Here is a 25,824-nt window from a genome sequence, read left to right as displayed (position 1 = left end):
AGTTTTTTCCCCCCAGTATTTATTGGAGCAGAGTCAAGAGCAGTTTCATGGGCGGTGAGAGACTTATATTATGGGTTTATACATTCTTTCCTCAAATCAAATTAGCTTTATATTACAGTAGTGACAGTAAAGAGAAAATGTATTCTTATATCCAAGACTATCATCTAAGATTCTAGGTTACTGTCACAGCCACCTTTTCCATCCTTTTCAAATTCATTCTCTAGGCAGCTGTTATATGGGAATAGCATATTTCAAGAGTGGATTTCCGTGGCATTCTCTTTGAAGACCTGGCTCAGAGGAGGTGTTGTATTAGAGTGGGGTGGGTGTCTGCAGTGGTGGAAAGTAACTAAGTAAATTTACTTAAGTACTGTACTTAAGTACAATTTTGAGGTATTTGTACTTTACTTGAGTAATTCCAATTTCCAGTACTTTTACTTCTACATCTCAGAGGCAAATATTGTACTTTTACTCCACTACAATAATTTGAAAACTTTAGTGACTAGTTACTTGTAGATTTAGATAATTGTTACAAAACATACAGTAACAACTTCAGCCCTATACACATTTTGGCCATTTGAAAATAGTCGATCTACAAGCTCACAGCGCGTCGCGACGTATTGTGAGCTTGTAGATCGGTTATTTTCAAATGATTTTTTATACATTTGAAAACTTGAAATGGGACATTCTGCACAATGAGTATTTTAACTTTTGGTTGCTTTTAACTTTTTCTTAAGTAAGACATTTGAGTAGCCTACTTTGTCCACCACTGGGTGTCTGGGGGTAAAATAACTCATTTCTCAAAGCTCTGCTTGAGCTTCGTGCACGGTGCTCATGATGAACTTTGTGATGGAAAGCTGGCATTACCTGAACATGAACATCAGAGGGGACTATCTGTGCGTGTCAGAGGGAGCGTGACAAGGCTGTCCCCTATTCCCTGTTGTCTCAATCACTGCTAGTCTCTGAGGTCTGAATTCTCCTGTTACTCTTGATGAACAAAACAAAAACAAATGAGTTACAGTTTATGCACTTATGTAAATCTATAAACATACATTTATTTAAAAAAACAAAAAAAATACAGTAACCCTGGTCTCTAAACTGCCTCCCCCTGGCCAGCAGGGGCGCCTGATGGAGGGGAAAGGAAGTGGTTGGAATAACATGTTCCTTCCACGCACTACGTCCAACCGGGGAAACTACCCCCCCCAGGTGGAAAGAAGCGGCTTGGACTCCTCATTCATAGAAGGAAGCATGAGGTCAGTCTGTTGATCTCCCCAGGTTGGCAGAGGGTGTGTAGAGCCCAGGATTACATTAGATAATTGACACTGGGTGAAAAAACGGGTGGCAAAATCGTAGGACAAAGATTTAAGAAAAACAAAAAACAATAAGTAGCTTCATTAATCAAGCTTAAATTAAGTTTACTTTATATGAACCACTACTATTGAAATTCATGTTATTTTCATTATGAAAAAAAGACAATCATCATTGTGATTTTTAAAGATCAGTATATGTTTCAAGCCGTTTCGTGGTACTGTAAATTATCCCAATTCTGCAGACCTCGTGACTCGCTTAATGCTGGTTGTGTGCACGCTGGGTGGAAATGCTTCGCTCTGAGCTGAAGTTGTAGTGAAACTGTAGGTGAAAAAAAGCACGCATGCACGCACACGCACACGCACACACACACACACACACACACACACACACACACACACACACACACACACACACACACACACACACACACGTGAACAGAGAAATAAAATGATAACTAAATAAAATCTCGATCTCTGCTGTCTGAAAGAAACAACCTAACTCCAAATGTTAATTTTTCAGAAAATGAAAAAAAAAAAAACCATCCAGCTCAAGTGGAGTTAGCTGGTTTGGCAGATAGCTTGAGGATCCAATGGAGGTTTTCACTGAAGCACTTTTTAATGTTTTCCGTTGGTTCAATATTGTTTTAACGAACACACAGACATAAATTCAATAGTTCAATAGCACTGAAATATGAAAAAAAATGGAGTTAGTTGGTTTCTTCCGGGCAGCAACATCATGTACAACCCTATGAAAGATGAGGATAATATGTCCAGAGATAATATATGGTACTATGCTGTGTAACCTGTGCACAGTAGCTACTAAATAAAGCTACTAAATAAATATATATATATTGCTTACTAACTGGGCACCTAGCTTAGGTTAATATTTGGGTGATCAACAAACACAAAACCACGAACGAAATAAAGCAATATTGTAACATATTCTACAGTCCTGTAACTTCCAATCAGAGTGGTTAGAGATAGTAGTGTCAGGACAAAAAATGTCCAGCATAGATATATGAAGAAACACTGCCCCCTTGTGGCAAAGCATGAACATCACTCTAAAAAAGGAAAACCAAAGCAAAATAATTCTAACTGTGGGATGTACTGATGAGGAGAAAATACATCAGAGCAGCATTTAACACCTCTAGACACATGGCTAACAATAGTAACAGACAAAATGCGTCTGTGACTAAATGTTGGTGCAATGTATGTATGCCCATTTTGTGCTGTGATGGCCAGTGTAAGGACATGGATGGATGTAATTAGTGACCTTATAATTACCAAGGACCAAAATGCTTAAAGTGTATTTCATGGAATGCAGGGTCACATTCAGCTGTCCCAGACAGAAGTTATGCAAAACCCCAAAACGCAACTACAACATACTGTAATTACATAACGTCAATTTAAATTTATTTCTGTGATTAACAGAAATTACTGTTGGTTAGGGACCGCAAATGAACATGGTCTCAAACCAAAATACTAATCAACAGACAATAGCTAACTGATCACAATATTAGTATTATTATATACAATATAAGTTATAATAAATAAAGTTATAGTTATAGTTAAATGAAAATGCTGCATTGCATTGTACAAGAAAGTATGACATGTATATTTTAGCTTTTGTGTATTTATAGGAATGAGCAGTCAAATGCTATTATAAGTAACGGTTATTGAAATATATTGATCAGAGAGCTGTAATACTTCAACACAGCACTAGGGGATGCTGCATGATCACCGAAACGAGTTCCCCCCCACCCCAAAACATTAAGAGAAGCAAGTGAACCACAGTGGTCGGAAAGGTGGTTTCTATTCCATCTAGCTCAAACCAACCCCATGCATCCCCCGGATTCCTATCTACTCCCAGGAAGCTGCAAGTTACACTAACGTGTCACCTATCACAAGCCAGTTAGTTGTGAAGAAATTCTGCCCCCCCCACTCCCGCACAAAATAAGAAAAGGGGGAAAATAATAAAATCCAGTCTCAACATCTGGCACAGTAAATAAATAATCATGTGTGTGCATGTGTCTGTGTGCGTGTGTGTGTGTGTGTGTGTGTGTGTGTGTGTGTGTGTGTGCGTGTGTGTGCGCGCGTGCGTGGGGATGATGGATGGGGGAATGGGGTGTTATCAGGGAGAGCATGTATCAATGTCTGCCACTTTTACACGCGGGCTGACAGGACACTGACACACTGGAACATGGGCGGCAGTCACCCAGACGAGCGGAGCTTCATTTCCTGTCCCTGCTCCACTGCCAAAAATATGTGACATGTTGTCTTCATTAATTCCACCTCTATTTGGAGCTCTCCCTCTCACCTCTCTTACACATACACCCGCACATATATGCTACTGTCCTTCCATACATTCAAATGAGACCACACACACACACACACACACACACACACACACACACACACACACACACACACACACACACAAATGTATACATGTACAATGTACAATACATACTGTACACACAAACACACTGTAGATGCATGCAAATTACGGGCACACGCACGTGAGCAGCGACACTATTCATTGCTAACTACAAATGCTGAAAACTCCTCATACATAGGTGCTAATGAAAATCTTGTCATCTGCACAGTCATACCCAGCCTAGCATACACTCTCTTTCACGTGCGTTCCCTCCTAAAACCATTAGCCAGCCGCCAACAAAAATTTCAGCAGTGCAAACTACATAAAGACGTCACTTTAAATCGCTTACTAATTAACACTTAAAAAGACACAAATTAGATATGCGTGGCTAAAAGCAATTATAATATCTGCAAGTTTTGCAAGTCATTTGGGAAATGAAAAGAATACCTAATTGCTGGAACCAACATCATCTGAGACATTGCTTAAGTGATGCCTGTTAGGAAATGGTCTTATCTAAAACTCTGCCTGTGATTACAACAGTTTTCCTCAATTACATGTGCATATGTTTAGAGAGAGTACATCTCTTTCACAAATGTATTTTTTAATGGAATTAGGAATTAGTCAATTAGATTCTGTGCAGGGAAAAAAAGAGAGGGGAGAAGGCAGAAGGGAGAGAGAGAGAGCACCCCTAGCAGAGCACTGACAGTGACCTCTTCTGGACAACAGTATACATAGAGCTTCAAAACATCTGGGAGCTGTTTAGACTGAAACTGCTGTTCTTCGACTCATCTCTAGAGTGCGAGTGCGTCATGTTTTGTTACACTGCATCTGGAACAGACAGAAAAGCTGTATTTAAACTAAACTACCTTTGTTTTACACCATAATGCAAAGTAGAAAAACGGCTGATAATTATACAATGTAGCAATATATCGCAGATGTCCTGCATGTTAGGGCACAGAACATAACAGTACAACTGTATTTCTCTCCCTGCTCCAGAGGTATCATAGAAGGATAATAATAATAAGAGGAGAGAAGTAAAAATAACACAATGGTGAGGGATGTTTCCACTTGGAAACTAATTATCAACCTAAGCTGTGACTTCATCCTCATCAGCCTGGCCCTGCCATTAATCTTGTGCTGTCGTCCACTTCACTAAATCCTGTGTGTTACACTATCTCACATTTACTTCATCAGCTCCAGCGCGGCGGTAATTAATGATTTCTCGCGCCCTTCTCTTCCCTTCCCTTCCCTTCCCTTCCCCAGCTCAGCTCACCATGTGTCCTGCTGCTAATCACACTCCGAGAGGAGAGGAAGGAGAGAGGGTGGAAGAGAGGAAAAAGGGAGAGAAGAGAGAGAGAGAGAGAGAGAGAGGAGATCAAACCAAGAGGACAAGCTGCCAGGCTGTCTGAATGAGGATACCACACTGGACACACACACACACACACACACACACACACACACACACACACACACACACACACACACACACACACACACACACACACACACACACACACACACACACACACACACACACACACACACACACACACACACACACACACACACACACACACACACACACACACACACACACACACACACCATTAATACCTGAGCTGACAATGAGCTCCATGTGGATGACCAAATGACAAGATGGCGACTGTGTGTGATTTGGATAGCATGTGACAGAAGACAGAGGCGGAGTGCAGAACAGACACCCAGTTTGATGAGGGAGTGTTTGCTCTGTAACACATCTCAAACCCAACAGCACCTGTTCTTTTACAGTGGTCTGTCACATCCTGGCAGTTCTGATACCAAGATACTGTGCTAATGAGAGAGAGGGGGGTGTCGCTGTCTTTAATGCACACGCACGCACGTGCACACTGCACACACACACACACACACACACACACACACACACACACACACACACACACACACACACACACATTCCCTTGCTCTCACATGCTGCCTCATTTCTATACGGTCGGTAGGTACTTTTCTTTCGTATGAATGTCTACAGGCTGCGGTGTTTCATTTGGCGGGGCATTTGTAATGCTCTTGTTTTCTGTGTAAATTCTCTGTCTGTGCGATCTCTTGTCTTTCAATGTCACACTGGAGTAGGGAAGAGGGGAATGGGATAGGCTACCGGAACTCTGGAATTTTTTAAACAGGAAAACTGCAAAGTTCCCCGAAAAACCAAAGCACTGTGAGAGACATTCAATTGAGCCGTTTCAGAGAACAATTGGGGAATAAAAGTCAAGTGTTTTGGAACAGGACACAACGCTTTTAACAGAGAACGGCAGCCTAGACGGGGCCATGCTTTTATTCAATCGGGGCTTAGTGGAGCCAACAGGGCCCTCGCCGTCTCAGACACTTAATTACAATCCCAAGACCGTTTGCTTTGCATTCTGGGCCAGCGGCGTCAGTGGCAGCCGAGCGTTGCAGCCCCTACTCACTTCCTCCTCGATCTCTGCCAGGGATTTGATCGTAATGCCCATTAAATTGACTCGCTGCATCTGAAATCAAAAGCAAGGAGAAGAAGAAGAAGAAGAAGAAGAAGAAGAAAAAAAAACAAGGAACATGGCGGTTAGGCTCATGGCTAAGTAAGCATGCTTAAAATCTTTAATCCTCTCTCTCGCTCTGTGTCAATACAAACGGGGCTATAGTGACAACCGCCGCCAGCCAGCCAAATGGACTGCATTGAGCCAGCTCTGCCTGACTGCACGCATTCATCACTCACTCTACACTGGTGGAGAGGAGAGGAGAGGAGAGGAGAGGAGAGGAGAGGAGAGGAGAGGAGAGGAGAGGAGAGGAGAGGAGAGGATAAGGCAGCAGGTGAGAGGAGAGATGAAGAGAGGAGGGTAGTGGTGTAGAGTGAGCTGGAGGAGCTGATTGAAGTTCATGACCCGGAGAGAGTAATACAGGCTACATACTGTGAGAATAACATAGACTAGCCATCACTGAAGAGCACTGAGCTCTTCAGTGTGAGTAATGTAGCCCATCATGACTGACTCAAAGCAGCACAATAAAAGAAAGGTGAATATTATGACCACTGTAAGCTGGAACTGAACTTAAGTCCCAGTCCTGAAAATAGAATAATTAACCACTTGTTCCAACCTTGCGACCCTATTCCGGGGCATGTAATCATAATTGAAAATGTCATTGTCAATCATTTTCAAATATATATATATATATATATATAAAATGCAGATCTAAAAAGTTTACAACTCGGAATACATTGTGAGCTTGTAGACCAACTATTTTTGAAATGAGTTACACTCACCTCACTGGGGGTTCTGCAAAATTTCTCAGAGATCCCAAAGGGCACATTATCCATGGCTGCAAAGAGATAAGAAAAACAGGGTGTGAGTAGAAAAATGCATGGGGAGTATATTTTGACATTTTTTGTTATTGTTGTTCTCTTAATAGAAAAACAATAAATCTCCCTCTATTTCATTCGGAGTATTTCAACACGTTGGAGTATAAAATAGCAGAGCTATCAGTATCCTCTGCCACCCCAGACCCCCTCCCCTCCCCTCCCCTCCCCTTGCCTCCCCTCGCCCTTCCCTCTCTCTGGCAAGATGAAAGGCTTTTTATTCTCTGCCGTATTTGAGCACCTCCACTCCCTTCTCCACCCAGCTCTTCCACAGCCCATCTTCCAGTTTAATTACTCTTGATTATTCCTGATTCTGTCTTGTCTGAGAGATGTTCACCTCCAAAACAAAGACGCGCTCACCCTTGCGCAGAAAAGCAGAAAGACGAAAAAATAAAGAAAGAAAATCACCGGATATCAAATTTGCATGAAAATAAGCCACAATGTTCAGCGGGGATGAAAAAAGGGAAAAAAAGTGGATTGAAATGGGGACTTGCCAAGAGCGTGGTGGTATAATTAGCATTTGACCAAACAAACGAGCTTCAACAGAGCTATAATTAAGCAGGCCTGTAATTAAGTGTATGCCCTTTATCATAATGATCGTGGTTAAAATGGTGTGATGGCTGCCAGTTGATTATTAATGGTGTGACCCGGTGCTGCATGCGCCCTGCACTGGAATCAAGGTGTCACGACTGTCAGGCTAGAGAGCAGGCCTTTGTTTATAAAATACATTAGAGCCCAAATTAACACAGGATGACAAGGGACACAAAGCCTCTTGTTTCCAGGCTGAGGAGGGGAAACTACAGCTGCTCAAATTCATTATGGAAGTCCAAATTTAGGAAGCACAAAACTCTTGACGTTGTCGCTGCAGTTGGCTCCGACAGGAGCCCCCCGGATAGCGAGAGGCCAAGCTTCCACAACTGGTGTTCTTTTACCTCCAGTCCATCAGGCTGCTGGCACAGGAAAAGGAACTCATAAATGTAAGCCAAAGCTGTGCATGAGTCATGGTTTTGGAACTGACACTCTCTTAGTCTTTCCACCTCACAGCGGTATTTAAAACTATGAACTTTTTACATATCCTTCATTTTGACACTTATGTGACTTGCTTTCCTTTCTAGGCTATTACCCAGATCCATAGCTCTGCACTTTCCACCCGAATGCACTACAATGTGATCTTTGTAATCAAAGCATGACCCTCACGACCACGTCTAGAGGAAAACCTATTCCGTTTCCTGGCTCCCTGAACTACCATCTCCTACAGTAAATCTGCTGCATTAGAGAATTGCAAGGACTGAGAGACTAGCGTCCAGGACCCATTTACACTCACCCATAGGCCATTCAATGCCCTGGCTTTGACATGGAACTCCGTGCAACCACCATTTAGCAACAGCTCTGGGTGTGGGGCTACCTGGAGTAGCATGCAAGGGTGATTGGGTGGATATGATGGCTTGTTTAAGCCCATAAAAACAAGTGAATAAACATGTGCTACTGTGTCGCTGGGAGCACACAACACCAGGCAAAGAGGGCGGCGGTTGGTGGGGATGGTGGTGGTGGTGGGGGGGGGGGGGGGGGGGTACATTTGAATCAATACCCAGCAATGGGAAGCATGAGATTGTCGCCATTGATGGATCTGCGTGGAACAGACAGATGAATGTATAGAGCCGAAGGCCAGAGAGCTTCTTTATTGTTCAAGGATTACATTTAAAATCAGATCTCACTTTGTATTCAACCACCATCTATACTCGAGATAGCCTATCGTACACCCAGACAAATGGAGAGGTGCAGGAGACGACTGCACTCGGTAAGAAATGGATACCATGCAGGGGACAAATCTGGAGGTGCAAAGGGCAAAAATAATGTAAATCCAATCTTCTAGCTGGGAGTCCCAGTATGAAACATGCTCTTAGCTGCTCAAATGGCCAGGATACAGCCCATTAAGTCATGAGTGCACCGGAGTATTGGGAATTGGATACGTATTTCGTATTTGGATTATCTAAATGTAGCAACTATTGCAACATCTGCCTGGAATTTTGGTTCCACAGAGGAGTGGATGATGATGATGATGACGAGTCCGACGGTGGTGTTGATGAGCACAGAGGTGGTGTTAAGTAAGGAGGACCCTGTGGCTTGAGTGATGGTAGTGTAAAGAACGGAGTCAGCACGGGCCCCGTGTGGATCATTGCCTTATTAATGGCTCCGTCAGGTGCGATGAGCAATGGCTGCATTGTCATCTCCAGCCCCCGGGCCCAGATGAATGGCTGTTTCAGGGCGGGAAGGGCTCCCTCGTACGCCGGGCTGAGCACTAATCCCTCACTCTTCCATTGTTGGATGCACTGTCAACCCAGGACGCCAGTGGTCCCACTCGCCACCGCATACGCCGTATCTCTGGGGCTCTAACGCACACATGGGCGCACACACATACCCAGGTACAACCCCACCCCTCCTAACCCTCTACGACACACACACACACACACACCCACGCACACACACAGACAGACAAACGGAGACACACAAACACAGTAACACACCCCTCCACAGACACGCACACATGCGTACCGCACATACGCAAGCACACGCACCTATGCAAGCCCTTGATCGCACACGCACACACATCAGGGATACAGGCAGAAACACGCACAGACAGACACACACTCGCGTGTGTGCGCATTGGTACCGAGACATTGACTGATGGAAAAATGTGCGTGGGTGATCGAGCATACCCCATATTACCTGAACCACGACTCAACGAGTAACACCTTTAGAATGTTGATGAACTTTTATTTTACACTTCACTAATTCAGCAGAATTGCATTGATCTCTGTCCACTATGATTACTCAGGTGAATCCGTCAGATGCTTGAATCAAGTGAGAAAGGCCAAACAACATCTATACCTCATAGATGTGTGGAAACCAGGTGGGTGCAGGCATGCGCGCGCGCGCGCACACACACACACACACACACACACACACACACACACACACACACACACACACACACACACACACACACACACACACACACACACACACACACACACACACACACACACACACACACACACACACACACACACACACACACACACACACACCACTAAACACTAATAAAGTATTCAATAGAAGAAGAGCTTTAGGAAGATTGTGGAATGCATTTCTTCTGCGTATTCCACCCTTTCCTGTGTAGCCAGCCTTGACATCACATACACGCAATACATTCTCTGTCGGTGTGACTCTCAATTTGAGATGGAATCTTAATGCAGACCCTGGAAATGCTATTCCAGTTGCAGGGCCCTATCTCTCCCTCTCTCTCTCTGTCACCTCCACTGTATAATGGTGAGTAGATCAACAGAGAAGCTGGTAGAGGACCCCCCCTATGCCCACTCACAGCCCTTAGCCCGGCTCTGACATGAGAAATAGTGCCCAGGCCCTGACAGCATCTCGGAGACATATTGTAGTTTATTTTGTCGCCCGGGCATGCCATCTGTGCCATTCCAATAGAGGGTGTGTGTTCAGGCAGTTGCAGGAGGAGAGGCCGGCGAGCTCCGGGTCCCTCAGTAGCTCCGCAGCCCCGGCAGGTCATTAGTCAAATTGCCTAATGAGAGAGAATACAAATGGCCCCCTACCCTGACAGGAGGAATTTTGGAGGTGTCAGAGCTCCTGACCCGTGCTATGAGAACAGATGATAGCAAGTTGCTATTTTCAGATTCTTTTAATGACTATGGCTCTGTGAAACCCATTCTTTTTCTTTTTATCTTTTCTCAAAACCCTCCAGACAGAGCAGGGAAGTTTGAAAGGAAACGGGGAAAATAAAGATTCTGAAAGATACTGATAATCTCCCATGGAAAAAAGAGTAACTTTTGAATTATTAAAATGTTTACTGGGGATTCAATTAACATAGAACATGGATACTGAAATGATGTTGAGGAATAAATTCAGATTATCTATTTTTATTTTATTTTCTCCCTGATGTGTGAAAGCCGTTTCAATAGTCTCTCCTGTGCATGAATGTGGTTTTCCCCTCGCTATTCTCTTGACAGCTAGTCAGGCTGTATGCAGTTATTTTTTTCACACAATAATATCTGCATCAACCCCCCCACCCCACTGAAAACCCATGACCCAAAACAACATCAAAGGACCGCAAAACTATTTGTGTATTAAAAATATCAGCTTTTTTGAAAATGTCCCTTTAATACACGGGAGTTGTATCATCATTAGTATGGATGGATTACACTGGATCAATGTGTAGGTTGGCGTCGGGGCAGCTATGGAGCCATGCAACACAGTTTTACAGAGGCTATGGAGCCATGCAACACAGTTTTACAGAGGCTATGGAGCCATGCAACACAGGTTTACAGAGGCTATGGAGCCATGCAACACAGGTTTACAGAGGCTATGGAGCCATGCAACACAGTTTTACAGAGGCTATGGAGCCATGCAACACAGGTTTACAGAGGCTATGGAGCCATGCAACACAGTTTTACAGAGGCTATGGAGCCATGCAACACAGGTTTACAGAGGCTATGGAGCCATGCAACACAGTTTTACAGAGGCTATGGAGCCATGCAACACAGGTTTACAGAGGCTATGGAGCCATGCAACACAGTTTTACAGAGGCTATGGAGCCATGCAACACAGTTTTACAGAGGCTATGGAGCCATGCAACACAGGTTTACAGAGAATAACTGAAGGGGGGCTTGCAGAGGACTACATAGCAAGGGAGAGTGGAGTTCTATGAAAGCTTACTATTACTATTATTTTCATGATCTGGCAAAATTAAACAGTATCAGTAATTTTTTTGTATTAATATACATGGAATTATTTTTGTATTTTATACATATGGGATGTCCATTATTCTTAGTGTGAAGACTGCATAGTGCAAAAGGCATCACCAACCAGCCACACACACACACACACACACACACACACACACACACACACACACAATTACACTCACACACACACTTGTGATGTGAGCTCTTAGATCAGTGGCTAAAATCATATTAAAGCAGATTAACCCCCCCGCCCATTTCCATTTGTGTTACTTTTATACAGTACTGTGTTATCAAGACTGATAGAAGGCAAGTAAAATTGTTGCTAGTATCATCATAAGGCTACAAAATGGCATGCTTATGTAGAACGACCCAGTTATGTTTCCATCTGTGACAAGCAGTCCTTGAAATCTGGTTGTGGGTAGGGAGCCAGAAGGCAGTCCCAGTCGGGCACTGGTCCATCAGTCTTCCAGAAAGTAGACAGAGCCAGCAGCACCTATGGTGAGCTGGCCACAAACACTTCAGCTGAACACAGAATGCTTTGAGGAGGTGTACTGTACGTGCGTGTGAGAACTTCTCCAATATGCACAATATGGGCACTGACACTCAAGACAGAAATAGAAATGACATGGAGCCTACAGGCTGAGTATGTAAATACAGCAGCTAGAAGCAATACCATAAGACACAGCAGAGTGATTACTGCTTCATAATAATAAATCCTCTACTTTGTACAACGCGTTCATTTTTCAAATGAACTCGTGTTGCCGTGTATTTATTCTGGAGAATCACTGGGAGACATTAAAATGGACAATCACCCTTTAATCAGCACCACAGTCGTCTTAAGACATTGCCATGGCATCGGCATCCATTCCCAGCTGTGGCTCCTGGTAAATGTGCAGCAGAATGTGTGTGTGCGTGCGTGTGCGCATGCACACAGGCGCCCGCTGCACATGCGTGTGTTTGTATAAATGGTGTATGCCTCTCTGGACAAGTGTAAAAGCTGGCAGAGGGCTGACAGTAAATTGCATGTGCCGGATGGGACACAGCAGAAGGCACAATTACACAAATCCCCTCTTAATTAGCGGTTCTGTGGGCAAACTAACCCGTAATGATGCAGGGGATGTGGAGAACCCCAGAAATCCTAACAAGAACACTCAGCAACACTGGAGACGGGTCGTATGGCTCTGTGCTCCCCTGAAGTAGTGACTGACATGTGATCTGTTTGCATCAGAGCAGCTGGACTGTAGGAGATGGGTCCCACGCTGCTCCTCCACCTCCAAACCCTGAGCCCTCTCGGAGCAACTTGCCCTCTGGACAGTGGGCAAAGCAGCGGGCCCTGCGTGGTTGTGGGTGGCATTATTAAGTTCTCCTCGCTCACAGTACCAGGCAATGTAAAGTGGCACCTCACACGGTGAGTAATGAACTGTGCCAGAGCGGAAGCAGGAGGGATGACAGCCAAAGAGGCCTCCTTGGCAGCCACTAACCTGGGCATCCACCAATTTATCATCCCGCTGAACCAATCCACCAATGTTGCGCTGCCATTTGTCATTAATTATGCTAATAAGGACACCATTACTCTCCTGGTGAAACAGGCGACTGATATTAGTATAATGCATTCATAGTTTGATGCATATTCATTTTGTTACGCCGGAATATACTGTATGTGGATTTGTTTACAAAGCGATTATTCCTTTGCATACATTAATTGCGGTCCACATGCCAGACAATGAATACCAGTTTTTAATTAGTATACCAGAAATATGCCATGGTGATTTATTTCACACAGACTAACTGACACTAGTCCAGTCATAAAAGAACAATTTCCTAATCATGCGATTTTCTTTCACTTTGCGGACTACAGCACAAAAATGGTTGCCGTCTTTGTAAATTGGTTGATCTGTTTGAACTTTTCCACAGAGAAGACTACATGGCTCTCTGCAAACCAGGTCTGAGCACAACTATTTAATGTAGCTTCTGGGAGCCCCAGATGCCCTTTTCCAAAACGACTTCATTCCCAGAATCTCATTGTGCTTTCTAAATCACAGCACCACAGTATGTATTAGAAGATCATTAATAACAAACTTAACAAGTCAGCAGAGCCATTAAAAGATCTTTAAGGCATATTTGACCATAAATCTCCTTAAACTATATTTAATGACTAGATTTTTGTGAAATATTTTTTATCAAGTTCTAATTAGATGTGCGATAACAAACCCTGCTGTACATGGGGCAAATGAGGAAGCAGTGACAGGCCCATCCATTGAGGCCGTCCATATCTGGACACTGAAACTAATGGAGCACTGCTTCTATCTCAGGGATGGATAGAACGCAATGAGGGATGAGGCTCCAGAGTCCAGTCTGGCCTGCGAATGCAAAGCCATTCAAAGTCGCTTTATATTTGACTGTAATAGGGGTCCAAAAAATGCCTTAGGGCCTCATCGCCCTAGTCGAAAAAGATGATAAGAAATCCTACAGCAAAATTATATAAAACTGCTTCCTAAATGTGGCATAATCGCACCAGGATCGTATTTTGGAATTAAACCTTTGGGTCCCTATGGAGGAAAGCCATTGGAGAATTATATGATAATAACATTACAATTCTGAGAAATTGCAAGTGTGACGCGAGCCGCGAGGATTCCGCTGGGAAATGTATTCTGTCTTGAATTCTTCATGCATTCGTTGATGAATTCTGTATTCGTATTCTTTGATGAATCCTGTCTTGCCATTTATATTACATATATGTCACTCCTGATTGGACATTATATTGTCCCATCAGAAAAGGGACAGAAAATGGACTTTACAGAAAAGGTTACAAAAAAAGGATAACATTACAAAAACATGTTTACTTTAGCTGGCATAAAAGTTATCGCTCGGACCTAGAACAATAGTGTGTTGCATACAGAAACCACACGAATCATATAAGATTTTCTCTACATCTTCTGTATCTTCTACTACATTGTGTATCTTCTACACGAATCAGGAAATTGATGACATTTGCCATCCGTTGGTAACAGAAATTATGTTATGAGCTGTAGACATTTTCTGGGACCTAGTGTGACTGTATACGTGCGTTTGTGTGCACATGTCCGCACATGCGTGTATGTAAAACACTACTGCTCACTGCTGTGTATACTTCACTTTATGCTGACCACAGGAATACACAATCAAATTGCAAGTTTTAAGGGCGTTCCTTTCATGTCCTGATGCAAGCGTTGGCTTCACTTCAAACATCAGAATCAGTTTCATACAAATCTCACTCTATCCGAAGTAAAATCCCCAGCAGTAAATCCACCCTTACCTCCCCCATAACACTCCCATAAATGATTCATTCAGCTCAATTTAGCTGATGCAAAACAGAATGTTGGTGAGTTGTGGATGGAAGAACCCAAGCTGCAAGTGAGTGCAAGACCAACCCCACTGGTTAGCAATTTCATCAACCCTCAGGAGAGAGAGAGAGAGAGAGAGAGAGAGAGAGGAGAGAGAGGGAGGGAGAGAGAGAGAGAGAGAGAGAGAGAGAGAGAGAGAGAGAGAGAGAGAGAGAGAGAGAGAGGGAGGGAGAGAGAGAGAGAGAGAGAGAGAGAGAGAGAGAGAGAGAGGGAGGGAGGGAGAGAGAGAGAGAGAGAGAGAGAGAGAGAGAGGGAGGGAGGGAGGGAGGGGAGAGAGAGAGAGAGAGAGAGAGAGAGAGAGAGAGAGAGAGAGAGAGAGAGGGAGAGAGCAAAACAAAGGATAACAAGGATAAAGTGTGAGAAAGAGAACGACATATACTAATAATAACTTTTGTGTCACCATCCAGAGGTTATGTTTTTTAATCTCTCAGCCTAAAGAATTGTGTTATTCTAAAATATAGCCCCAGTGGTGCAGAAGGGGTTCAGATCCATCATGGCTAGAGATAAGCGCCGGCTGATCGCCTCGCTCCACGCAGCCTAGCCCAGAACTACACAGGGAGATACAGTAAGATGGAACTTTTGTTTGAAACCTGATGAGAAACCTCTTAATGAAAGTGCTGGGCCAAAAATAATCTTTTTTCTCCGTGTTAGTCAATCAAAAATTGGTGTGGTTGGGGTGGCGCGGGTGTGGGGAGAAAAAAGAAGAGAAAGAAAGTAATTTTGCATAATCAGTGAGCACCATCTGGAACAATTAACCAAATTCCACAGAACTCAGAGGATCAGTCATATTGGCTTATTAAAGATCCAGAATTATACAAGTAATAAATCCTTGGAAAAATGAAGCGTACGCCTGCCTGTCACGACTATTTTAACTTCAAATACAGTGGAATACTTGATAAGGCTGAAAAGAGGAGATTAATATATGCAAATTATATCGAGCATTTAAAAGCCCCCCCAACAACTGTCTCATATATTTTTTTCCCCCTGTCTCTTATTATGGGGCTTTATGTTTTATTCATACATCAACTCACCTGTCATTTCATAAGCTATAATATTATGAGGGTATTATTAAACAGCATAGAGTGGCGCTTTAATTGGAAAGCTCCATTGCATTTTCCAATTATTTGCGGCAAATTAAAAGCAGATGCAAATAGTTTAATAAGAATTCTAATATCGTTTCCTGAAAATCAAAAATCATTGTCACCCTGCCACGATATTTTGCAAACGAGAGTTAATTTCGAGTCTCCTCCCCCCTCCTCCTATCTCCTCCTCTCCAAAGGATGAACTGTCTCGCGTCTGTTAATTGAAGTCCTTTTAATGGATAGTGAAATAATTGCTCTCCATATTACGTTAGATCAGGGCCAATGTCAGGATTTATTTTTGATTAATGCGATAGATATGTAAATGTATTACTTTTTATTAGGTTTACCTTTTTATCAGGTGGATGACTGCTGAACGCTATAAGTTGTACCCTGGGTAATAATGTAGTATGACTGCAGCGCAACAGAATGCCACGGCTTTGTCACATGCTGTACCTTATATTTGTGACATTTTGAAGAAAACATTGGAGGTAGATTTCAGTTGAATATTTCGGTACGTTATTTGTTTTCATGCAAGTAATGTCTTTCTGGCATAGTTAATGAATCCAAGTCTGTTTTTAATTGCATGTAAAAAAAGAGGGAAAAAAAGAAACGCCTATGGGAAATTCACCTAATTGGCACATAAACTTGGCATCGATCAAAAAAAGAAAAGAAAAAAACCGGAGGGGGGGGGGGGGGGGAGGGGGGGGGGGGGGTGTTGTGAAAACTTCATAACTTTTCAAATGAGCTTGAACTGTCAAGTGAAAGCGGGCTGCAAAATAAACGTGAATTAGTTTTTAATATCGTGGTAATAAATGTCAACGCACTTGCACATCACATGTGTACATAATGTGAGTGCAGCAGATGACAGATCTCACCAAGACAGGTAGCTTCTCCTCCCCACAACTCTGCTCTTTTTTGTGTGTGCGTGCATGTTGGGGTTTTTGTTTTGTTGGGAAGTGACGGAGGGTTTAATCAAGAAAGCAGGCAATTCATCAATCCTAAAGAAGGCGCCTGTACAACCCTGACAGAGCGCACATGGTTTTAGAGCAACTAGAACCTGGCCAGCTGTCAACACACACACACACACACACACACACACACACACACATACATATACACACTAGTGCACACACTAGCGCACACACACACACACACACACACACACACACACACACACACACACACTTAACACACAGAAGCTGTCTGCTACGACCTCGCACTTGGTCTGCGGGCCATCACATTGTTAATGAAGGGATGTTACGTCCTCTCTCATTTACACAGGGCTCTGAGGTTCATGAGTGACTACAGTGTCTGAGGACTTAGAGCTGGGCGCCTTTTCTTTCCTTTTTATTCAGTTTTTCTTTTTTTTCTTTTGCAGAACTCTATATCCTCTATCCTAAAAAGTGACGCAGGGAGAGATAAAGGCTCGGAGGTAATGGGGACTCTGGTGATAAATGATGACTCCTGGCAGAGCGCTGTATCTGCATGTTCCTCACTGTCACTCAAATGGCGTCCCACTGGAGGCAGCATACACCAAATATGCCACAAACCATTGGGCTGTGCGTTAATGTCTGCTCCTTCAGGGTGTCCTTTACACCATCATTTTCACCATGATTACCATGGCGAGATAATGATGTATTAATCAACTTCCAATCAATTCTTTTAATACTGCTACCGTACCTTAACATAGCCCAGGGAGAAGCATTATAGCAAATTAAACTACATTAACCCTGGCATCACTATTTTTGGGCATGTAATTATAAGCAAAGATTTAAAAGAAGAAGAAGAAAGAAAGAAAAAAAAAAATCATTATTTTCAAACATTTACGATTTCCATTTTTTTTGGTTACTTGAAAACAGCTGGTCTACAAGGACAGGTCATTATTATTTACCAATACATTAAATATATTAAAAAATATATATATGTAGATAGATGGAAGTGTATCATATTATAGATACATATCATAAAAATGGAAACAAAGCAGAATTGTTCCATTCCGTTCATTGCAGATACAAAGCAGTGTGGACTAGAATAGAACAGAGATACCTTGGGCTGTCTAAGCAATGGCTATGCCTCTGTCTAGCAGGAGGAAGCACCACCGCATGGGGTCTCTCTCCAGCTGGATAAAGCCTGCCAGGCTGCGCGCGCGCACGCACGCACGCACGCACGCGCGCGCGCGCGCGCGCACGCACGCACGCACGCACGCACGCACGCACGCACGCACGCACGCACGCACGCACGCACGCACGCACACACACACACACACACACACACACACACACACACACACACACACACACACACACACACACACACACACACACACACACACACACACACACACACACACACACACACACACACACACACACACACACACACACACACACACACACACACACACACACACACACACACACACACACACACACACACACACACACACACACACACACACACACACACACACACACACACACACACACACACACACACACACACACACACACACACACACAATCTAAAGCAGTGGTTCTCAGCAAAATAAGTTAATATAGCATCAAAAGCAGTTTAACCACGTTGTCGCTAACCATATTGTATGGTTCGCTTAATCAAAAATAGCCGAACTACAAGCTCCCAATGTTGAGACAGAGAGAGAGAGAGAGAGAGAGATTTTGAAACATTTTGAAAAATCTAGAAGAAAAAATCAATTAATCAATCAATAATCAATTATGGGGGTCTCTGGCAGAGGATCTTAATTTCAGATTGAGATCCGCGGCCAAATACATAACAATTTGGGCATCCATGTGCTGAAAATGTCTGAGAACCGCTGCTCAGTACACAAGTCTGTCTCTCTCACTGCATGGACCAGACCATGACGCTAAGCTTTGCTTTAGCTTGAATTACTCTTGGCTCGTGCCCATTGTAAACAAGAGTCTACTCAATTTGAATTTGTTGTACAAAAAAATAAAAAAGACAAGGGATATATAGTACAGTATGCGTACGGTACAGCTGTAAAAGCATGGCACATGATGAATCATCTTTGACAGCTGTTAAACGTTCTCCTGAGTGTAATGTCGAGCTCCTCTGGGGATCTGCGCTCACTCGTTCAGATAAGCACAGCTCTGTACCCATCAGTGATGAAAGATAGACATGGAGCATTTGTACATCAAGTACCGGAGGAGAAGTCTCTGCATGCAGGTGTGCAGATTAAATAGCGTATAAAAGGCACAATGCAGAAAGCATGGAGTCGTGGAATTACCTGCATGTTAGCAAAGAATGAACAACATGCTTTACTCACTTCAAACCTAACATTCAGCGAATATAGACAATCTACGAGCTCACAGTGGGCTGCAATGGGCTTATAGATCAGCTATTTTCAGCGAAGATATTTCGTTTAGAAAGAAAACCGGAGGGAGACCGAATATGGAGCTATAGGGAAGCTATTCCAGTATATGGGTTAGGTGGGAGGGCATAAAAGGGCAAAGGGTCTCTTTTATATTGTATGGTATTGGCTTAAAATAGGCTAATAATAAGCTATGAAATGGCTATCATGGTGTCGTGTTATATATCTGAATCTGAATATTTTTATTGGCCAGGTATGTTGAGATACCTTGTTGTCTTTGCCAGAACTACAGGTCAGGTATGATTTTGACCGTTAGTCTGTCTGTCTGTCTTGTCTGTCTGTCTGTCTGTCTTGTCTGTCTGTGAATAGTAGTCTTGCGTAGCCAGACAACTATTCCACAATCACCGAATGCAATATAGAGTCTGGAACTACACCTCCTAAAATCCAAGTAAGGAAGCTGCTATTTCCGTTCACAAAAATATATTCTAAAATATCTATAGAGATTATTACTTTTTATTTATATTTCTGCAAAGCAGCAAGCTATAGTTTAAGCTAAGTTTAGATTATTTCTATTTATATTAGGATAAATTTGCGGGACTGTAAAGACAAAACGGAAGTGGAAAGGAGGCTTCACTTCCGCTTTATATTTTACTCATGATCAGAGTTTCCGTGCTCCAGAGTCCAGACTGTATGACCGAAGCATTTGAAAATTGCAGGAGGCAACAGTCTGGCCACGTGAGACTATTCTGTGAGCAGCTAATCTTGGGCACAGCCAGTCTGATTGGCATGAAACTTTGCACACACACGTTTTCATATCGGCCGCCTGACGCCCCTATAACACGGTGCTTCATATTTTGGCCTATAACTCTTGAACCATAGGTCATTCAATCAAAAATTCTGCTTGCCATTTTGTCTGTGGAATCATGTGATTAACCCATTTAGACCATCCTGACCTGACCTAAGTTTTCTGAAAAACTTCAAATAAGGGTAACAGGCTATGGACTCTCACGGTTAAATACGTTCCCCACAGGCTATAGGATCTGCTCTGTTGGTGGGTTACAGGGGGTCATCCCTATGTTCCCCAGGTTCTATGTTCCCCACTTACCTTAGGGTTTAGGGTTAGCGTTAGGTTTCTGGTTTAAGGACTTCAGTGTTTTGTAATATACAATTGTATGTATAAGTACAGAACAAAGAATGTTTGTTTTTGCCATCTTTGTTAAAAAGTCTGAGCAATTATGTTTTATTTTATTTTATGCCAGTGTTAATTTTTAGTTGGCTAAGTCTAGATAGTTTAAGTAGCCGAGGCAGGCCTAAAGTTCAATGGATTATTCAAAGACTGAGCTTAAATCAGAATTTGCTACTAAAAGACACTAAGACTAAGTTGCTAAAATACTTACTGTCTTACTAGAATTACTAAAATTACTAGGTTAGGTTAGGTTTAGGTTTATTCTAAGTGGGGAACAAATAACCTTTTTTGCATGGTGGGGAACATAGAACCTGGGGAACATAGGTACCGGTTACGTTCCCCACAGGCTATAGGGTCTGTAGCAAGGTTCACAGGCTATAGGCTCTGTAGCCAGGTTCACAGGCTACATTTGGGGCTGCAGTATACACACAGTGGTACACAGAGCGGCATAACAGCACTACAAAGTACTTAAGACTTTGATTTAAGGGCCATGTCCTCAAGACACCGTTTTATGAGCAGAGGGTCACTTTGCATATCATGTCCATAGCACTCGCATGCGCAATGTTCGAATGAACGTTGTGTTATTAGCTCAAATAGCTTATAAACACCATAAACCTCAGCTTCTCATGGTTGTAGGTGGCACCGATTCGACGTCTGATCGTAAATACCCGGATGGGTTGTCTTCATACACCACACACCAACAGGATGAAATGAGCAGCCCTCCTCTCCGAGCACAACACAAAAGTCTGCATATAGTTTGGGTTCGCACATCACTGTTATGTACTGGTATGTAACTATGTATGTGTAACAGCTTACCTGAAATGGTGTAGATACCACTGCCCTGATGTTCATACTCAGGTCTGCTGTTGCTTCTCCTGGTGGGGTAATAGTAACAATGATAAGACTAAGAATCAATTAATATGAATATGCACACACACACATGCTATGACTATTGATATTTTATTTAGCTGGGAGTGTGAACAAATTAGTGGTAGTACTAGTAGTATATGTACAGTAAATAATTATGTCATTCTCTAGGAAAACACCCACACTCACATGTTAAGTCAACAAAGACCTGATATGACTACATATAGTAATTTTACTACTTTTAACCAATGTAGGATTAGGGTCTTCTTAATTCTTTATGAATAAAGAGATTCCATCACTCAGGGGAAGTCTGTTGTACCACTCTATGGCCTTGTATTACAGAAAACAGCATGCAATGCACTTCATGGGCAGTTGAGGTTAACAAACCATAAAAGATTGAAATCCTCATCAATCAAGCTATCATGAATTACACCCGGTGACTCACCCCCACTGATCAATAAATCCACAGCAAGCGCTAGAAATTTCTAGGCTTCAGGAGAACCACATAATGTGACAAGCATTGAATGCAAAAGAAGCAAAAAAATGATATTATGAACCACGACGCTGTCTAACGATGACCAATTGACCATGCAAAACTAAGTACTTGGAAACAGCATTAGGGTAACACTACAGTTGAGCAGGACAGGAGTATATAATAGGTTGAGAAAGTTAAAGAAAGAAGGAGGGGGGGGGGGGTATACAACAGTGTTGAAAAAGATAAGAAATATTTTTGCAAGTTCGAGCAAATTTAGAGCTGTAAACAATAAAGCGTGTTTTCTGCATCCATGCATTTTTTAGGTGGGTCTGTTTATGAATATCATAATCAATCTCAGCTTGAGCGGGGTTAACAAATAAATTCTTGAAATTGAAGACTAATGGCGTTCTGAGGGCGAAGCCACCGTGCATGAGTTGTGGCTTCCAAAGCCTTATCTCTTTGGATGAGATAAATAAATGCAATAATTTCCATCAACAGCAATAAAACAAGACTCTTGGCAGGTTGTGGTATTTATGAGATGAAGTCTGCAACTCAGATTTATTTGCAATGATGGGGTGGACTTTTCCTCTGCCTTGTTTACATCAGCATTTGGCCATGTTAAATCCAGGCCAGTGGTGCATTTTTAAAAGGTTGGCATCAATCTTGTGGGGATGATTGTCATGTTCGGTGAAGAATTCTCTTTACCTTTTGCAAAGGTTGACTCTGCCAAGAAAAGAAAATGCATACCTATCCGAGCATTGAAACATTTCCCAAGCATCGATAAACATGGTTGATGTTGTTTTTTGTTTTGTTTTTCTATTAGAAGCATAATATTTAATGGAAGAGAAATATATATATTTTTTAAATCATTCGAGGAACCCTACTTTAAGGCACCCATTTGTGTGATCCTAGGTGTCTTCCAGGATCACACCACTCCAGGTCATTTGGACCCCCCCCCCCCACCACCACCACCTCTCTCCCTCTCTCTCATTAGCAGGCAACAGTGCAGCACTATATCTCTCTCTCCGTTTCTGGCACAACAGCGTCACTTTTGCCCCTACTGGTATTCATAGTCACATAGTCACATAGGTTAACACGGACATTGCTGTTCCTGGGAGTGGTGCACTCTACGTATGTAAGAAGCAAACGTAGCAGTTAAATAATAGAGAATCTGAACAGCATGCATAATGTATACAATCCTTTTCTATAGTCAGTCAACCACTAGGGTTACCATACCCATCTGTTTGATGCAGAGAACCAAAACTCTGGGATTTCTAAATACAATTTCAGGTGCGCTGGTGAGCGTAACATATGGCAAATCAATTAAACCAATAACTCTTAAAACAAAAACATGGCAAAGTGGATTCATAATAAACCACAGTGCTTGAGCTCATATTATGTTGGCCACTGGAGTTTTGACAACAATTAATCCTCATTTCAGGCAAAGGGAGCCATATTGACAGATATTCCTAATTTGAATATTCAATTATAGTGTTGTTCCTCATCAAATTACTGAAACTGGGAACACGGCCTAAAAGATTTACACAATTACACCTCCGATCAAAAGCTTTTTGGTCCCATGAAATCTGTGTAAGTTAAAATCACATTAGTTCAACTATGTACAGTACACTGAGGCACGAAGGATTCCTTGATGACACATTTTTTTAACGTTTATTAATGAATATGCATGTTTATGTTGTTCCTTATGGAATAAGCAAATAAAGCCATAATTTGAACAAAATAATCTATAAGAGAACGTTGGTGAGACTGTCTGGATACACAAGAGTTAGTCAGCAGAGAACCAATACAAAGATGAGAGTGAAGACTGATTGCTACCATGGCATCACACGCTGAAAATAGCTGATCTACAAGCTTGTTGTGAGCTTGTCCATCTACAATTTTCAGCATGCAACGCCGATGACTGATGGCTGATGACAAGGTCTGTCTTGCCTGTGAGAGAGATACTGCCCAATACCATGACACTGCCCCCATGGAAAGATGGCCCATGATCTGTGCAGCAATCTGCATATCGTTCTCCGTGCCGTAACCACGTTGGCTGACTTGCAACAAATGCTGGTTGAGGAATGGGATGCCATCCCACAGCTAAATGTGGCTAGGTTTGTGACCAGCATGAGGAGGAGGTGCCAAGCTGTTGTGACTGTGTATGGATCTTCCACACGCTACTGAGTTCCCCAACACTGAGTGTAAAAATGGCCAACATGTGTTGTTTTTTCCTTATTACTATGGTAGAGTGCAATCATCCAATCCACTAAGCAATTGAAAACAAGTATGAATGCCAACAGAACAATATTTTTGGCAATTATTTTTGGGGGCGCTACTGTGTTGCTCATTCCACGAGGTTAGACGCCAGCATTCCGAAGTCTGCTATTCTGAAGCCAATTATTCCGACGCACCGCCATTCCGCCGACTCGCCCGCATTACTAACCCTGTCCCTAACGGCACGTGGGAGTGCGTCCACGAATGCCTGGGCTTACAAGCTGTACTCGAGAAATAATGAACCAAAGTTAAGTTTCAAAACTTTTTGTGAGGAGTTTTAATAGCTAAATCAGGCGTTAAAAATATATGAATTTCTATGGAATATGGAATTACTGTTTATGTGTAGCCTACATGAGAAAAGTCTAACAGTAACACACAGCCTGAATGGAGTGGCTGAGTAAACAGGAAGATCTTCCTGGTAGCATGCAGGAACTACTTTCTTGTAGAAGTTGTTCTTGAAGTGAATTATTAAGAACTGTTTTAATTGTTTTAATATTTGTATGTTATGGTCAGAGGCACTCCGCTAGCACGTCGTGCCTCACTGCGCCATTAAAATACACTGCGACCTCTAGTGGCTTATTGCTTTAGTATAAAGTTATGCATAATATCGTCACAATCGGGTGGAAACCTTGTATGTCCAAAACCGTTCCTTGTTTATTATGATGTTTTGTGTGACACTCTTGTATGATGAAGTAAGGTTTTAATTTGCAAAAAAAAGAAGAAAGAAAACACTAAAACACTTGAATTATGGAGATACAAGTTTTCTGCCCAACTGCAACGATATGAGGGATGAGCCAGAGCTGCAACAGAGAGTTGGAAGCTCTTGTTTTGACACGCATCCAGCCTTCCCTGTGACAACATCTCCACACCTTCCTCCATGTGCAGACAGTGCTGCTTTTCTCACCCATCGTTATCTTCCTTTAAGCTCAGTGTCAGGTGTTGAAAAGAGGATCTCTCTGAAATCACTGGAAAAATCTTTGAGCACAGTCCCGAGCCCATCTCTGATCACTATCGTTTGTGGCACCGCCACTTTGCATCCCTTTGGTTTGAATTGAGACGCTTTAAAATACAAATATAAATATATATATTGCAACTTTTTAGAATTCTGTGGAATAATAAAATTGGAGAATTCAAAATAATGATTATGTATTCTAACGTTTTTTTTAGATGGGAGATCTGTCATAGAGCACAGTGACAGTGACACCGTGTCTTTCTATTCAAGAGTCGTGTGCACTGTGAGAAGAGCTGATTAAAGGAGTGATAAAATGGCAGTGTAGAACTACAAAGCATAGGGCGGGGAAATACAAGGTGTATTGATATGCATGTCATTCCTGACACTGATGATTTTCTGCAACGACAAAAAAAAGACACTT

The 25,824-nt window shown here is 42.5% G+C and overlaps 1 protein-coding gene across 1 annotated transcript in view; it reads right to left on the bottom strand.

Annotated features, from left to right (window-relative positions):
- Positions 1-6,068: 6,068 nt before the first annotated feature.
- LOC308316974 (multivesicular body subunit 12B-like) overlaps positions 6,069-25,824 on the bottom strand; it is a gene marked incomplete at its 3' end in the record, with an annotated part of 42,506 nt that continues 22,750 nt past the window's right edge. Inside the window, exons 7-9 of the mRNA XM_080765764.1 lie at positions 21,649-21,707; positions 6,974-7,029; positions 6,069-6,206 (exon numbers count right to left, since the gene is read on the bottom strand). Coding sequence (XP_080621890.1) covers positions 6,069-6,206; positions 6,974-7,029; positions 21,649-21,707 — 253 coding nt within the window. The remainder of the gene's footprint in view (positions 6,207-6,973; positions 7,030-21,648; positions 21,708-25,824) is intronic.

Source organism: Protomyctophum bolini (genome assembly GCF_963924005.1).
Source record: "Protomyctophum bolini genome assembly, chromosome: 6".
Classification (NCBI taxonomy): domain Eukaryota; kingdom Metazoa; phylum Chordata; class Actinopteri; order Myctophiformes; family Myctophidae; genus Protomyctophum; species Protomyctophum bolini.
The sequence above is the reverse complement of the archived record's forward strand: the minus strand, read 5'-3'. Positions and strand labels throughout refer to the sequence as shown.